Source organism: Miniopterus natalensis, chromosome 18 (genome assembly GCF_054644295.1).
Source record: "Miniopterus natalensis isolate mMinNat1 chromosome 18, mMinNat1.hap1, whole genome shotgun sequence".
Classification (NCBI taxonomy): Eukaryota; Metazoa; Chordata; class Mammalia; order Chiroptera; family Miniopteridae; genus Miniopterus; species Miniopterus natalensis.
Window position 1 is genome coordinate 13,231,745 of NC_142098.1, and position 18,302 is coordinate 13,250,046.

At 46.8% G+C, this 18,302-nt stretch overlaps 1 protein-coding gene across 1 annotated transcript in view; it reads right to left on the bottom strand.

Annotated features, from left to right (window-relative positions):
* Positions 1–18,302, bottom strand: part of ACSF3 (acyl-CoA synthetase family member 3) — a 59,825-nt gene that overhangs the window by 23,104 nt on the left and 18,419 nt on the right. The window contains exon 5 of the mRNA XM_016221072.2: positions 7,460–7,569. Coding sequence (XP_016076558.2) covers positions 7,460–7,569 — 110 coding nt within the window. The remainder of the gene's footprint in view (positions 1–7,459; positions 7,570–18,302) is intronic.

The window sequence follows — 18,302 nt, forward strand, 5'->3', positions numbered from 1 at the left end:
AGAACTAGAAGAGCCAAAATAACTTTGAACAAGAATGAAGTTGGTGGAATAACACCTCAGTTTAGAAACTTACTATAAAGTTATAGCAGGTAAGACTGTGGAATTGGCAGAGGAACAGACACAGGGATCAATAGGAGACAACATATAACCTATATATAGATGTGTTCAAATATGTACAATCAATTCTCACAAAGTTGCAACAACAACTCAATGAAGAAAGGGTAGTCTTTTTAACAAATAGTCTTTAAACTGGAAAAATCACATGCAAAAAAGTAATCTCCACCTAAACCTCACATATTATGCAAAAACTCACTCAAAATGCATCATAGATATAAACTGTAAAACTATAAAACTCAGCTCCTGCCATCTGTGGACCCTCTCTTTGTTCCTCCATCTGAGCTGGACCTCAAAGTCCAGACCCAGCAAAGCCACGCCCTGCCCTCCTCTCCACAGCCAGGGCTGGTCTGTGTAGTGGGCGGGAAATGGGGACCAGAGCTCATCAAGAGAGGGCTTTCTGCCCACGCCCCAGCACTGTATCCTCAATTTCTGATTTCACACAGAAAGAAAAGATATTTATGATCTTATTCCAGGCAAGTTGCATGAAGTGAAGAGATGCTAATTCCATGAATTCTGAGGGGCTTTTTTTTTTTTTTTTTTTTACATTTAGTGTCTCTGAAACAGGGCTGTGTCTCACCATAGACGGTAACTTGGATTTGGTGAACGAGGAAGACTGCTGTCTGCAGACATAGCACTGATGTCCCATGGCACACTGACCAGCCCTCAAGCACAGCAGCTGCCAGCACACAGGCTCTGGGGCCACAGACACGTAGAGTACAAAGCTAGGGTCTTCTGGTACCAAAACCAACTCTCTCTCAACTAGAGCCCCCCAAGTCCCATTCAATCCCTTTCAACACTTAATCTGAGCCCTTTCTTAGGTTCACCTGACATGTCTGCCACAGGATAAATATCACAGAGACAGGCCAATTCACCAGTCCTAACTTCATTGAGATTTGCCTAGGGAACTTCTGGTCTATGGAAAGCAAATATCAAGTAACTAAGATATGTTATCATTTTCTTTATGCCAAAAAAGACAAGCATTTTCATTTCTTGGGGGAGAGGGTAAAAGTGAACCACCAGACACAGCTCTGAACACACACATGTCCATCGCACATTTGCTTATGTCATACTAACTCACTGGACACCTTGACAGTAGGTCAATTTAATTTTGGTGGTTGAAGGAAACTTTAGAGACAAGGTTGTGAGAATATCAAGAGTGAAGATAAACCAGAACAGTCTGAGGAGAATACCATAGAGAAATAACAAATTAAAATAGTGTATAACAAACCTTGCCTTCAACTAAAATCTGCCACTCGCATCACCAAGCCACATGCAGAGCCAGAGCCCTGCAGGGGTTCTGCTGGGATTCCTCAGAACCATTTGGAGATGACATCCACATCTGCTAGGAGGAGCAGGGCTGGGTGGATGCTCAGTGGAGCCCACTCCCTATGCTCTGGGGACCCCAGCTGTTCCTGAGGGTGCTTCGGGTACAGGTTGGATGGGGCACGCAGCCAGACCCTGGGTGCCTGGCAGTCTCTTGTGACTTCATATCACACCTGCTTTCCACACGGCAATGAAAATCTGGGCTGTGTTCACAGGGGACTCCCGTCTTTGTGCCTACAGGTACACTGTGTGACTGAGGGCACAGGCACCTGCACATGGCTGCCTCTCCATTTACTATGACCAGCGCCATGCCTGAGAGCTGCCAACACGAGAAGGAACGCTTCTTCATCTGAAGCAGCCTGAATCCCACTCTCAAAGGCTGCAGTGTCTGCCCCAACTCTGAACCATGTCCCACTGGCCTAGTGACCTGCTGGGAGCAGCACTGCATTTTTCTCTATCAGTGGCAGGCGTTGCTGGGAAGTCCCCAGGTGGAACCCCTGACACCTGCCCTGTTCATGATGAGAAGAGGCTCTGCCTCTCTGTGGTGGAAGGCATACTAGAAGAAGGTGCCAGAATCCAAGCAGGTAAGCAGGGGCAGGATGCATGGCAGAGTGCCTGTCCCTAAGGACCCCTCCTTGACTGTGGGCTCCCGTTGTACCCTGATGAAGGGCTGCCCAGCCAAGCATTTCCCACTGCTTGGACCAGAAAGAACTGGCCATCTGCATAGGAATGAGCCAATGGGAGGAAGGCGGGACTTCCGGCCTTGCGTTTCAGAGCATGCCTTAAAGGGTATTCAGGGGCAGGCTCTGGTTGACAGCTGGGAAGAGAGAGGCACAGGGCAGCTGAGCGCTTGCAGGCATTCACCTGGCACATCAGGGTGACAAATGGACTCTTTTCCATGCGAGATTCCCCCTTTAGGGTCATGCAGCCTCCTACCTGGCCCTTGATAGAGGTGGTGACTCCAATGCAGCCCAACAGGCAAGGAACTGTCTGTGGTTTGTCTCAAGTGTCTCTGTGGGGACAGCACCATTACCATCGTGGGGCAGAGCGTTCCAGGCCCCACTGTGGGTCATGTATAGCAGTTGGCAGCACACGTAGTGACAGATGGCAGTGACAGGGGAGGGGACTGGAGATGCTGGTGGCACAGGGAGGAGGCAACAGAGCAGTCTGCTGTCCAGAGTGACAGCCTGCATATGGATAAGCTATGAGATAATTAATTTTTTAGAAGAAATAAAAGGAAGCAGTGCTCATAGCCACTGTCCTGCTCCGGCCAATGCACATACCACATGGGTCTCTTTGCATTCTCAGCAAGACGATGCTGTGTAAAGGCCTGCTTACCCTCTGTGTTACATACAGCTGTGAAGCCCTTTCTCTGCTGATGGACCCCATTGTTGCTGGCTGGCGCTCAACTCTCATGTAAGCAAGCAATTTCAAAAAATAAAAAATAAATAAATAAAGAGACAGTGCGAGACGTGCAGAGTTTATAGGCGGGAGCCAGCTGGAGGCTGCAGCACATGAAAGATGCATCGCAGCAAACAAAGCCACGAGTTAACCCAGCCCAGCAGGGAGGTAGCAGCCAGAGGAAACCATGAAGGTGGAAGAACTACTTCAAATGGTGCCAGAGAACCTCCCAGCGGGGGAGGGGAAGGGCACCCACTCCTCCAGTGAGATTCCCCCTGAAGTCCCACCAGACAAAGTTGCAAGGTTCAGGAAGTGCTGTAAGCAGAGCCACAGGCAGCTGGGACAACTGAGCCCCCTGGGCTGCTGGCCACAGCCAGGGCAGCTACATACTCAGGGACACCTCTAGAGACACGATGCTGTCACTGCATGACAACCCACAGTGAGAACCCAGACTGTATTCTGTGGGGCACACAAGTGCGCTTTACCACATACCCAGGACAAGTGAGTCACCCTCTGGCCCTTATACACCCACCCCTCAAGCACCACAGCTACTGGGTGATGTGGGCTGGTAAGAACCCCTTGCTCTGGGTGTGCAGGAGTTAACAGGGATCCTCCTGTTGTCTAGGAAGTACTGCATGGCCCAGCAAAGGCCTGAGGGACACCCACCCCTCACTGTTTGCCATGAGGGGTGCGACTACTGCTGATACAGGTTTGCAGATCCTGGCAGCAACATGGGGCTTGGTGCCTGGCCCAGAGGAGTCTCCTCATGTGCTAGTTGGATGCAAGAAGGAAGCAGTGGATGGGAGAAGCCGAGGCCACAGTGCCCACAGCAGGCTGGCTTCAGGGAGGTTCTCAGTGAAGATATCCTCGCTCCATGTTCTACGCTCACCATCACCACACGGTGCACTTCTGCTCAGTCGGCACTTCTCTTTCATAAATGCTACCAGCTGATATCGTGCCTACCATTCAGGTGTGCAGGCCTGCTGACTATCTGGCTAAGAAGGAGGCATTTCCAAGTTCAAGACTTGCCCTCAGGACAAGCCAGGGAGACACCTGACCCCAGACCGACCTTGAAGTGGAGAAAAATGCCACATGTGACATCGCAAGGTCAGTAGATAAGAGGAAGACCACAGTGTGGAAGAGGAATTTGATAAGATGCCAATCCCAGGCCAGGCTTGGCTCAGCGGTTGAGCATCGACCTAGGATCCAGGCGATCAGGGTTCGATTCCAGGTCAGGGCACATGCCCAGGTTGTGGGCTCGATCCCCAGTTGGGGGTGAGCAGGAGGCAGCCGATCAATGACTCTCTCATCATTGATGTTTCTATCTCTCTCTCCCCCTCTCTTTTCCTCTCTCTGAAATCAATAAAGATATATTTAAAAAAAGAAAAAAAAAAAGAGTATTGGAAATAAACATGCCAAATTAAAAAAAAGAAAAAAAGATGCCGATCCCATGCCATGGTTGCTGTGCTGGGGGGTGTTCTGGGGGAAGGGCCATGGGGCACAGCGCAAAGGAATCCCGTGTGTGGAGAAAGAGAGGGAGGTGTTTATGATAAGTGACTTGGGTGAGGGTTGTACAGCATTCTTTCTACTGTAATTTTTGCAACTTTTCTATGACTTTAAAATTATTACCAATTAAAAGTTAAAAAACACATCTTGAAACAAATCATTTCAGCCATCCTGACTTCTGACCATTAAAAAGTCAGTCCTTACCAGTTTGGGCTGCACTAACAGAATTTATAGTGTATCAGACAGGAACTGAAGGGTTTTGCTGGCAAATCTCTTTTTCAGAGACGGTATCAACACTTTTTAGCAGCACATTCACAATCCATGCAGGAACTGAACAGGCTGCTGCCTTGGCAGCACTGCAGAGGCCACCTATATCGACAGTCCATGCGATTGTAGCTTCCTCCTTTATTTATTAGTAATCACGGTCCCCAACAAGGCCAGTGTTAGTTCCTGTCTCTGCTGCAACGTGCCACTGAAGTGGACAGAAATGAGCTTCCTTCAGGATGGCCTGGGCCTCAGTTTTCACACCTTCAGGCCTAACCCTGCCCAGGCTCATCCCACATGCTGCAGCGCTGACGGGGTGGGGGTGGAGGTGGCACGGGCACGGAAGTATGGCCGTGATTTGCTTGGAGCTGAGGTTGCATCTCATGGGGTGGAACGCCCACGTAGGTGACTGCCTGAGTACTGCTCTGTTTTTACTCTACAAAGTCCTGGGGGCAGGGGCTGAAAAACATCTCTGAATCCCCACTTTTAAAGGATAAAGGTAGTTTGACAAATGCCATCAAACACAAGAGGGAGGTGTCATTACTCTACCCATGAGTGAGACCACAAAGCCCTGTTTATGGTTTGCGGCCCTCAAAGGTGACACCCTCGAGAGCAAGTGTCCTACTACAAAGGGCCTCCTTCAAGAAAGACACAGGGAAAAAGAAGCAGGTCCCTGCAGCCAGGACTTAACCAGGGGTCCCTCCTTTGGTCTTGGTCACCCCATAGGTGGCCTTTGCCAAGCGTGGCCTCATTGGTCACGAGACCAAACATTAGGTCCAGGTCCACCATAATCCCTGTGTGGGACAACAGGGTCTCTGGTATCTTTTCCAGTGGTGTAGTCCTCAGACTCTATGAGGCTATCAGGGCAGCTCCAGTCTGAACTGTCATCCTGATCCCTTCACTGAGTTGAAAATGTTCTAGAACACACCCTCAATCCCCTACTTTCACATTTAGACAGTGGGGTGTATCTGTATAGAGCTCACCATGCAGGAAGGATGAGACCCTGGCTCCCTTACCCCCCTCCTGTCCCTATGGACCCTCAGAGCTCTAGCCAGTGGCTCGCACATCCCTGGAGCCCCCCTTGTGGAACAAGTGCTTCCTTCTCCCTGGCTGTTAAGCGCTCTGGGCCAGAGCTACCGGCTTTTTCTATTTTAAGCGAGTTTCTGTGCACAATTCTCTGTAGACTGAAACAATCAAAGACGGGAGAGGAGCTGTCAGATGGCCGGCTGCTTGCCACCACAGGTGCGAATTACTTAAATTGTATTGTAATTTAAGAGGGAGATGCTCCCCACCCCCACCCCTTCTCTCTGGCATCATCTCTAGAACAGGTGCACATGGAGGCTGAGCCATCAGGTGATTGGCACCTGGCAGAGGTGGAGTCAGGGATGCTGCTGCCTATGCCACTAGCATCTGATGGATCCATAAACCTACACTGTTCCTCTCTCTGGGGATCTCTTGATGGAGCAGTGTCCCTGGAACCCACATTCCTGACCTGACACACAGGCTAAGCGTCCATTGGGGGAGGCAGCCATCAAATGCAGGGAGGGGTGGTGACGTGGGAGTAGGTGGGAGTCCACAAGGAGGTGGGGGTGGGGGAAAGCAGTGCAGGGCACAGGCTGAGAGCCAGAAAAGGACCCCACAGTGTGAACGTGGCTGATGGCCCTGGACTAGCAGTGCAGAGGCAAGTGCCCTGGCAGAGGGCAGTCAGGGAGTGAAAGCAATGGCTCGGGACCCTCAGGGTGGCAGTGTGGGAGCAAGGCTGTGTCTAGAGGTCATCACATCTGGGAATAGAGGCTGAGAGAGTGAGAACCTAGTGAGGGACCAGGTAAGAAGTTTTCTTGGGTAAACAGAATACCTACTTTTTGATCATTCTGAAATTTTCATTAAGTTACACTTTAAAGCATCCAAGTTCTACCTATTTGCTCCCACAAAAAAATTCAAAAACAATCTCCTCAGCCCTCCCATTTCAGATGTGGAAAAGGGCCCACAGAGCATGGCCTGTGCCAGCCCCTCCTGGCACAGGTGAGGTGCAGAGCTGGGAGACTGACCAACTCAATGGTGCTTATGAAGGATAAGCTGGAATGAGGACTCACTACTGTCGTCTTCTGAAACCTCTGAGTAACAGAATCAATCTCATGTGATGTCTAGTATGGATATCTGCTGTAGAGAAAATAATTTCCTTTTAAATCAAAATTTCACTTCCCGTGAATCCCTAAACTTTCCTGTGACTCCCCTTCACTTATGACCAGCACATTTGTAGCTATTTAAATCTTCACTGAAATAAGAGACAGTGTTCCCTGCTTCTTCACCCTTGTGAATTTTAGAGCAGTACAGAAACTAAGAGAGAGCTACCAGCGATTTCAGTAGAAATGGGTAGCGTTAATTCAAAGGGTTCTGTAAATCCGCCCAAAGAGCCTTAGCGAGGCTGCTGGAGTGGCCACACCTGCCCTGGAAGTTGTGTCGGTGTCCACTCTGAGTGGGCACCAGGATCCCACCAGCACAGAATTTTTAACCAGATCCCACTGACAGCGACTTGTTTTAACTTGGGTGGTACTTAGCCAGTGCAGTCACGACCCACCTCAAAGTAACCCCAGTGCATGGAGCCCAGGCAGAAGCCCGGCAGAGCACTAGAGGTCAGGGTTCAGCAGGCCTTGGTTGCCCTCTTACACTGTCCACACAGTGCAGTGCCTAGAACACCAGCCAGCATCTCCATCATCCAGGAGGGCCATCCCTGAGCAGTGGGGATTCCACCACCAAAGCAGAGACCCTCAACCTCTGTGACTGGCCTGCTGGGTGATCATGATGGCACAGCACCCACGTGCCACCAGGGGAAAACACAGAGGCTCACCTTGGTGCCTTCCTCACTTCCTTCCACGTGGATGTAGGGGCAGCCCTCCTTCTGTGGGTTTTCTGACACAATTCTCACCTCAATGCCCGGCAGCGGGGTCCCCACAGAACCTGCAAGGAGGGGAGAAATGCGAGACAAAGACGGTGGGGTCAGAGGGATTTCAAAGGAGAGGGCTGCACACCTGATGCACCCAAATCCTGCCTGGACAGCACTCACAGAGGAGAGAAGACCCGAGAGCATGGGGCCCCACTTGGTGCAGCGGGTGCCCACCTTGTTGCAGCAGCAGCCAGTGCTCACAGTGCCTAACAGCGTGCAGGGTGAGGCTCTGAATACTCCAGAGAGCCTTCAAGTCATCTTAGGAAGGCCTCCCAACACCCAGGGCAGGATGCTGGGATGGCTCCCACTTGTACTCCAGCACCTAGATGAGCAGCAGTAAGGGCACTGGAGTGCACCTGTCCAGAAAAGGTCCCAAGAGGCACTGATGATGAAAGATGGACAGTGAAAAAGAATCCTCATGGCAGTGGGATAATATCACTGGCATTCTGGTTCATTTATTAGGCACCCACGGTTTGTTCAGTGCCTTCACCCACTTGAAGGCCCCAGAGTAGTGGGCCAGCTTGTAATCAGACTTCAAACCTACAAAGGTGAGGCAGGTGGCTTGGATGTATCCCACAGCTATTGTAATATATGACTAAGGCATGACAGAGGTTCCAAGCCCAAACTCTCAGCGTCTGTGAGAATTCACCTCAAGGTTTTAGGGCCTTTATTATAACTGCTGAAATCAATAAGGATTTGTCAGGGGATAAACATCCTCAGAAACTGGGTAAGCAAACTCTGCAATTTGCTTAGTGTCCTGGACCCAAACTCTTTACAAGGTTTGCTACGTCAGTCTTGTTTTGCTAAAACAACACCATCCTGACTTCTCAGCCCATCTCCTGCCCGAGGTCCTGGGGGCAAGGCCTAGGCCCTATCGCCCTGGTGAGCTCCCCGTGTCCTGGAGGCCTCCTTCCTCAACTCTGGTCAGAAAATCTGTGTCATGTCCCAGCTGGAAGCAGACAGACCAGCATCTTCCCTTTTTTTTGCTTCCCAAGATTTTTCAAATTAAAGTGAAATCCATGTAAGATACAACTGATCATTATAAAGTGCCATTCAGTGGCATTTAGCACATCCACAGTGTTATGCAATCATCACCACCATCTAGTTCCAGAATTCTTCTTCACCTCTAAGGAGGCCTGTGCCATGAGCAGTTACTTCCCACCCCCAGCCCGCCAGTCCCCACTAATCTACTTTCTGTCTCTATGGATTTGCCTGCTCTGGACATTTCATATAAAAGGAATTGCACTATGCTTGCCTTCCTGTCTCTTCTTGGCTATACTTAGACTTGGAGCCAGTGGCCACACAGGCCTTAGGACACTCAAGACTCAAGAGAGCCTGGAAGTAGGGATTTCATCTCGTGTGGAGAAAGACATGGGACCAGAGACAAGGACTAGCCTGTGAATGTGGAGGTGGGTCCAAGCCCAGCCCCTGACCTCACAGGCTATGCTTCTCCTGCTGATGGCTCAGCCTGACCCTGGGTGCAGTCGACACCAGCTGTCATTCTGTACACTCTAAATTTGGTTTCTAGTTGACCTCAAGGTCATTATCTTTTCTAGATTAAATAATGCCTTTGTTGATCTCTCTTTCCAGTGACATGTTTAACTCCTGTAGTTTACACTGCTCCTCCCTGGACCTCACGGTCTGATGAAGACTGACAGACACGCTGGCAGGGTGACCAGCAAGGGCCATAGCCCTGACTGCTGGGACACTCACCCGGGCCAGGGGTCCAAGGTCTCCAGATGGCCCCAATCACTCATGTTTTATGGTCAAATTTCAGTAGGCTGACCTTGTTTTTAGCCCTTAGTGACTAGAGTGTTGGTTATAATTTATGATAAGTGTGTGTGTAAAAAGCCACAGAACAAAGGGTTCAAAGTAGAAACTGGGCAGATAATATGCAGAAGAGAAAGGCCGTGTGTGAGAGGCTGGGCTGAGGCCGTGCAGGAGGATGCTCAGACAGGCCACACTGCCCTGGCACTGCCGCAGGCCCTGTGGAGCTGCCAGCACTCCCATAATCGTCCCAGTAAGATCTTTCTTGATGCTTGAACGAGGGCAATGCAGCGCTGGGCAGGGTGGTTAGCCTGAGTAACAACAAAACATCAAATACTGGAAATTGATTGATTACCCTCTGAGACTGGTCAGATATGATTTCTTCAAGAACCTGCCAGAGATAAAGAGTTCCATAAACACACCTTAAGTAATCAAGCAGAATGTGGCCATTTCATCAGGAGGCACTTCATCAACTTAAGTACAGAAGCTGAAGCAGGACTGACTGCCTCACTCAGACATGAAAGCCTGCTCCTCGCCCCCTTCCTTCCAAGGAGCCTCTCTTAGCAGAAGTGTGATGCCTCGAAGCAGGGATTTCATCTCTAGGCCTGACTGAACATGCTCATTCAGCGACGCCTCAATTGTGAGTCCTGCACTCACCTCCCCAGCAGGAAGGAAACAGAGGCTCCATCTAGGCCCTGGGACCACAGAGAGGTGTGTGTGGACAAGGGAGTCCTCCTGGGTCTGCCCCTTGCTGTGCCTGACCATCTGCAGAAGCTATTGGGGGGGGGGGGGGCACGTGGAGAAGGTTAAGGGATCAGTCCCACAACCATCAGTGGGTCACTTCAGTGACTCCCAGTCACAAGTGGTGTTACCCATAGCTTCTGCCTGACTTGGCTACAAATCAGAGGTTCCCACAACCTTCTCCTGGGGTTCAATAATTTGCTACAACCCAGGAAACAGTTTACTTACTAAAAGACCAGTTTGTTATAAAACATACAACCTCTGAATGGCCAGATGGAAGAGACGCCTAGGGCAGGTATGGGGGAAGTTCATTAGAGGTTCCACTCTGCACACACGATTGATTAAATCACTGGACACTCACTGGTAATTAACTCAACCTCCAGCCCCTCTCCCCTCCTACACGTTCAGGGTGGGGCTGATTTCCAACCCTCAAATCACCCTGTTGGTTCCCTTGACAACCAGCCCCCATCCTCAGGGATTTTCCAAGTCACCTTATTAATACAAACTTGGGTGTGGCTGAAAGAGGTTTGTTACAAATAAAAAAAAGACACTATGACCTAGGAAATTCCAAGGGTTTTAGTCCTCTCTGCTGGGAATGGGGACAAAGACCAAATATATATACAAAATTGCTGATAGAATTACAGATGTCCCTCATTTCCCTCCCCCACTTTGCCCTGTTCACCCAGCCCCTGCCCCACCCCAGGCCTTCCCCAGACTATTGTCTGTGTCCTTGGACTATGCATAGATGCATGTATGTTCTTTGGTGAATCTCCTCCCATCCTCCCTTCCCCTCCCCTCTGAGATCTGTCAGTCTGTTCCATGCTTCCATGCCTTTGGACTTACTTTATTCATCAGTTTATTTTGTTCTTTAGATTCCACATATCAGTGAGATCATGGGAGATTTGTCTTTCTCTGACCAGCTTATTTCACTTAGCATAACACTCTCCAGGTCCCTCCATGTTGCTGCAAAGGGTAAGAGATCCTTCTTCTTTACAGCTGCATAATACTCCATGGTGTGAATGTCCTCCAGTTTTTTTATCCACTCACCTACTGATGGGCACTTGGGCTGTTTCCAGATCTTAGCTATTGTAAGTAACATTGCTATGAACATAGGAGTGAATATATTCTTTCTGATTGATGTTTTAGGATTCTTCGGAAATATTCCCAGAAGTGGGATCTCTAGGTCAAATGGCAGTTCCATTTTTAACTTTTTGAGGAAACTCCATACTGTTTTCCACAGTGGCTGCACCAGTCTGCCTTCCCACCAACAATGCACTAGGGTTCCCTTTTCTCCACACCCTCGCCAGCACTTGTTGTTTGTTGATTTACTGAGAGTAGCCATTCTGGAAGGTGTGAGGTGATACCTCATTGTAGTTTTAATTTGCATCTCTGATGATTAGTGATGTCGAGCATTTTTTCTTGTCTATTGACCATCTGTATGTCCTCTTGGAGAAGTGTCTATTCAGGTCTTTTGCCCATTTTAAAATTGGATTGTTTGTCTTCCTGCTGTTGAGTTGTATAAGTTCTTTATATATTTTGGAAATTAACCCTTTATCAGATACCGTATATCATTAGCTAATATGTTCTCCCACAGTGGGTTCCTTTTTCTTTTTTTTTAAAAAAAGTATCTTTATTGTTCAAAGTATTACAGATGTCCCCCTTTTTTCCCCTATTGACCCCTTCCACCCCCCTTGCACCCCCTCCCAAGGCTGTCATCGAATTATTGTCTGTGTCCATCGGTTATGCATATATGAATATAAGTTCTTTGGTTAATCTCTTCCCATTCACTCCCTTCCCTCTGAGAATCATCAGTCTGTTGCAAAATAAACTGATGAACAAAACAGATCCAGAGACATGGAAGCATGCAACAGACTGATAAATCCCACTTAGTCACGGTGTATGATCTTTTTAATGTATTGCTGGATCCGATTTGCTAATATTTTGTTGAGGATTTTAGCATCTATGTTCATCAGGGATATTGGCCTGTAATTTTCTTTCTTTGTAGTGTCTTTTTCTGTTTTTGGAATTAGGACAATGCTGGCCTCATTAAAAAAGTTTGGGAGTATTCCCTCTTGAATGTTTTTGGAACAGTTTGAGGAGGAAAAGTGTTAGTTCTTTGAATGTCTGGTAAAACTCACCTTTGAAACCATCCAGTCCAGGACTTTTGTTTGCTGGGAGTTTTTTGATTACTGCTTCAGTTTCATTAGTTGTCACTGGCCTATTCAGGTTTTCTGAATCTTCCTAGTTGAGTTTTGGAAGATTGTATGTTTCTAGGAATTCGTCCATTTAGCCCAGATTATCCAATTTGTTGGCATATAGTTGTTCATAGTATTTTTTTACAATCCTGTGCATTTCTGTGGCATCAGTTGCTACTTCTCTCTCATTTCTGATCTTATTTATCTGGGTCCTCTCTCTGTTTCTTGATGAGTCTGGCTGAAGGCTCATCAATCTTATTTATCTTTTCAAAGAACCAGCTCATGGTTTCATTGATCTTTTGTATTTTTTTTAGTCTCTATGTCGTTTATTTCTGCTCTGATCTTTATTATTTCCTTCTACTTACTCTGGGCTTTTCTTGTTGTTCTCTTTCTAATTCTTTTAGTTGTAGGGTTAAATTGTTTATTTGAGCTTTCTTGTTTTTTGAGGTGGGACTGTAATGCTATGAACTTCCTTCTCAGGACTGTTTTCGCTGTGTTCCATAGATTTGGGGTTCTTGTGTGATCATTTTCATTTGTTTCCAGGAAGTTTTTGATTTCTTTCGTGATCTCACTGGTAACCCATTCGTTGTTTAATAACATGCTATTTAGCCTCCATGTGTTTGAATGTTTTTGAGTTTTATTGTAGTTGACTTCTAGTTTCATGCCATTGTGATCTGAGAAGATGCTTGATATGATTTCAATCTTCTTGAATTAGTTAAGACTTATTTTGTGTCCTAAGATGTGGTCTCTCTTTAAGAATGTTGCATGTGCACTTGAGAAGAATGTATATTCTGCAGCTTTGGGATGAAATGTTCTGTAAATATCCATGAAATCATCTGTTCTAGTGTATTGTTTAAGGCCTCTGTTTCCCTATTGATTATTTTGTCTAGAAGATCTATCCAGTGATGTCTGTGGGGTTTTGAAGTCCCCTATTATAACTGTATTGCTGTCAATGTCCCCCTTAAAGTCCAACAAGAGTTTCTTTTTTAAAAATATATATATTTAGGTGCTCCTATATTGGGTGCATATATGTGCACAAGGGTTACATCCTCTTGTTGGATCAATCCCTTTAGTATTATCTAGTGACCTTCTTTGTCTCTTGTTATGGCCTTTGTTTTGAAGTTATGGCCTTTGTTTTTTTGGTTTGTTTCCATTTGTATGAAATATATTTTTCCATCCCTTTACTTTCAGTCTGTATGAATCTTTTGCTCTGAGGGACTCTTGTAAACAGCATATATATGGGTCATGTTTTCTTATCCATTCAACTTCCCTATGTCTTTAGCATTTAATGCATTTACATTTAAGGTTACTATTGATAGGTACTTATTTGTTGCCATTTTTTTTCTTTATACCTATCTTCCTTACTCTCTCCCTTGAGGGAGAGAAAGGTAGAAACATCAATGATGAGAATCATCAATCAGCTGCCTCCTGTACACCCCAACTGGATCTGAGTCCACAACTCGGGCATGTGCCCTGACCAGGATTCAAATTGTGACCTCTGGGTTCATGCGTCAACGCTCAACCACTGAGTCACACAGGCCAAGGAATTTCTTCTTTTTAAAGCAGTCCCTTTAACATTTCTTGCCATGCTGGTTTGGTGGTAACATAGTACTTTAGCCTTTTTTTTTAAATCTGGGAAGCTCTTTATTTCACCTTCAATTTTAAGTGATAGCCTTGCTGGATAGAGTAGTCTTGGATTCAGGTCCTTGCTTGTCATTACTTTGAATACTTCATGCCACTCCCTTCTGGCCTGACGTGTTCTGATGAGAAATCAGCTAACAGTCTAATGGGAACTCCCTTATAGGTAAATTTCTGTCTACTCTCTCTTGCTGCCTTTAAGATTCTTTCTTTGTCTTCAACATTTTCCATTTTAATTATGATGTGTCTTGGTGTGGATCTCTTTGTGTTCATCTTGACTGGGACTCTCTCTGCTTCCTGAACTTGTGTGACTTTTTCCTTTACTAGGTTAGGGAACTTTTCTGTCATTATTTCTTTAAACAGATTCTCTATTCCTTGCTCACTTTCTTCTCCTTCTCTAACCCCTATGATGCAGATGGTATTACGTTTCATGTCCCAAAGTTCCCTTAAATTATCCTGCTTTTTAATTCTTTTTTCTTTTTGCTACTCTGATTGTTTTTTTCTTCTTCGTCTTCTAAGTCACTGATTTGATCATCCACTTCATTCAATTTACTTTTAATTCCTTCCAGTGTATTCTTAATGTCAGGTATGATATTCTTCATTTCTGACTGGTCCTTGTTCATGGTTTCTATTTCCCCTTTCATGTTGTAGTAGTTCTGACTAAGTTTCTTGTAATTCTAAGTCCCTTGAGTAACCTTATAAACATTACTTTGAACTCTGTATCTGATAAATTGTTTGCTATCATTTCATTTAACTCTTTTTCTGGAGTTGCCTCCTTTTCTTTCATTTGGGGATTGTTTCTTTGTCTCTCCATTTTGCTGTCTCTTTGTATTTGTTTCTATGTATTAGGTAGAACTGCTATGCCTCCCAGTCTTCGTGGGGTGGCCTTATGTAGTAGGTGCCCTGTGGGACCCAGTGGCACAGTCTTCTTGATTTCCTGAGGTAAATGCTCTAGGTATGGCCCTTATGTGGATTATGTGGGCCCTTCTGTTGTAACTGAGTCTTGATTGATGTTGGCCTGTTCGTGTGTGGAATCAACCCTCAGGCTGGCTTACTATGAGGCTCCACTCTGACCATGTCATGCAAGTTGTTGTATAGCAGCAGTCTCGATGTGGCTTCTGCAGTCCTTGGTTAAAAGTCTCCTCTTCAGATAGTTTCCAGTTAGTATTTCAGGTGATTGTCCCCCAATTTAACTTCCAATTTGGTTCTGGGAGGCACTGCAAGCAAGATTTCCCTAATCTGCCACCATCTTGAACCAGGGTGTCCCAAACAAATGTATACACACACTTTGAATAATTATAAAGGCAGTGTTTATTAAAACACATTTCATTTTCAAAATTGAGCTATCAGCTGTTAAAGTGTATATACATTTTTGGGGGACAACCTGTATATATTCCTTATCAGAAGAAGGAACTATGGCTTTCCTCCTCAAATGTAAAAGAGGCAAGCCTCCCCACCTAGTACCCTTTGACTGCCACCTTTCAATCCACTCATTTCTCTTTTTAATACTTTTTTAAAAGGAAGAAACTGCCCCCCACCACACACACACTCTTCCTGTTTCTCTCTGCTCTGTTCAGTAAGGCCTCACCTCCCCTTGCAAAATGAAAGTTACCAACCATTAAGAAGATATATAATGAAAGTGCTGACAGAATCTTAATAAATCATGACATCACAAACACAATAGGGTTAAATTTTCAAGGCAGAGACAACGACTTGAGTTTCACAGCCCTGATGATACCTAAAAGTGAGGTCCACAGAGAGAAGTGACTGAAAATAGGGGTGGGGCAGCCCTGGAGACCGAAAGACACCCCACCCTACCCCTGAGCTGGCCCTGGCACAGCAGGATCAACTGGGCAGTGGCCACCACATGGACAGCGCCCCTTCCTAGCACCACATGAACAGTGCTGCCCTCCTAGTGTCCATCTGGCAGCAGAACTGGCCACAGTCAGAAGTGGCATGTCATTTTTCCGTCTCTCTTTAAAACAGTTGTCTGCTCGTCCTAGATAACTTTAATTGGCCTGCAGCTTGGTCCAGCATCTGGGGAGCGAGGCTGCTCTACAGCTAGTCCCTAGAGAATGGAAACAGGCTGATAAGGTCCTGGAGCTCCTGTCAATGCTCCACAGAGTCCCACTGCAGGAGCCATTAGCGCCTCTGATCTCAACCTCCAATTAGAGCGTCATTAGGCCCAGCAGCGCTTGGTCATGAATTATTCATCTCCCTTCACGATAACCGCATGGGACATAGGGAATGAACGATCGGATCCGACCCAGAGCTTAACACATGGCAAACATCCACCCTCACACAGTGTGTCCCCTCCTTTGAGGCTGACCTTGCCATTCCGTGCCTCCATCAGGTTTTGAGAACCTTGAAATAAATCCTTGTGGTTGTTCAAGCAACCGTAGGAGCAACATTCAGAGGCTATGTAGGCAGCAGAAAGGAAGGAACCTCCAGAACGACACACTGAGAGGCATGGGAAAGTCAGGAGAGGTGGCACAGCTGTGTCCTAAGTGTGAAGGGGACACAGGCTGGGGCTCCAACATAAGTTCATAGTCTTCGGCTGGATGATCCCCAGCCCAGGAGTTGCAGTGCACAGAAAAGTCCTAAAAGGGCTCCAGGAAAATAGGCACTCCACGTTCTGGTGTTCCACACACTGTCTTTGAGGCCTCTGTAAGAGTTGCAGCCATAATTTAAGATTCAGAAATTTCTGCCCAATAATCTTTGGGTTTCAGAGTCTTTGAGTTCTGTCTATTCAGAGGGAACTGAAGGCCAAGTCAGTGGGGACCCTCTTGGTGTAACTCTGTCCAGGGCGGCTGCTTTCCTGGTCCCTCTACCATCCGAGGGTGAGCCCCCAATTGGGCCTCTGGGCCTCCGACCTGCACTTTAATACCTGCCGCAGACAGTCCCTGAGTCTCCTTCCTGCAGACAGTTCCCATGGCTCCTTCCTGCAGATGGTCCCCACATTGCCCTTTGCTCACTCTCTCATCTCTTGGCTCCTGGTCTTGGCTTCATGGTCTTGTGTTTGCTCTTATAATTAAGGCCCAGAAGGTCTCCTGGCCATATCTCTCTTCCTTCAAACTGGGCTGTCTGTTGTATCGCTGTGCTTCAGTAAAGTGGGTGTCCTGTCTAATGATGTGAATGTCAGGTACCCACTCTTGGGCAGGTTATATGATTTCTCAAAGCCTAGGTCTCCCTATCTGTCAGCAGGACAAGTGGTCCCTATTTCAGGGGCTATTCTGGAGACAGTTTGGCAGCTTCTTATAAAGTGGAGCACAGACCAACCTTCTGACCCAGCAATCCCACTGCAAGGTGTTTACCCATGAGGAATAAAGACAGATGCTCACACAGAAACCTGCACACCTACATTTACAACAGTTTTGCTGATAACTGTCCAGAACTAGACACAACCCAACATACTTCAGCTTGTGAACAGGTTAATAAACTGACCTGTCCACACCACAATTCCCACGTGGCAATGGAAATGGACATGTGATGACGCGGATGAGTTGTAGATGTATCCTAAGTGAGAAAAGCCAGACCCAAAAGGAGTCCTTTATAGGACATTCTAGAAAGAGCACAATTACAGGAGGAGAAAACAGGTAAATGCCTACCTGGTCCTGGAGTGAAGGAGGGGCTGACCAAACAAAAAGGGAAATGTTTTGAGGTGATTAAACCCTTCTGTAGACTGAGTGTGGTGGTAGCTTCATGACTACTCACATAATTAACATGAGGGGTGAATTTCACTGTATGTACAGGCTAAATTGATGTACAAATATAATTATACATGCAGGATGATTTTACTTTTATTTCAAATGAGATATTGATGTGTTCTGAACACTGGAGGTGACTTCTTGTGAGGACTACAAAAGGGTCAAGAATAGAACAGAACATGTTCCCATCTCAGGCCTTGGGCTCTGTATGAAGATTCCCTAGGATTTAAAGGTCTATTTAAATGAAAGCCAGAGTGGTCCTGGCCGGGGTGACTCAGTTAGTTGGAGCACCGTCCCATGCACCAAAAGGTTGCAGGTTTGATTCCTGGTCAGGGGACCTACATAAGGTTGCAGGTTTGATTCCCGGTTGGGGTATGTATGGGAGGCAATCAATCAATGTTTCTTTCTCACTCAGATGTTTTTCTCTCTCTCCCTCCCTTTCCCTCTCTCTAAAAATCAATAAAAATATATCACTGGGTGAGGATTTAAAAAAAAAAAGAGTGGAAAATCTTAGATAAGGTTGGACAGAAAGATCAAAAGACAAGAATCCCTGTCTAGAGCAGCAGGTCATCCAGACGTGTGCAGGCTACCAAGCACAGGTGGTGGATTCTCTCCCCGCCACCCCCCCCACCCCCCCCCGTCATGTCTCCTGCTGCCACTGGCCGCGTGTGGCTCAGGGTACCTGGACAGGAGGCTCTC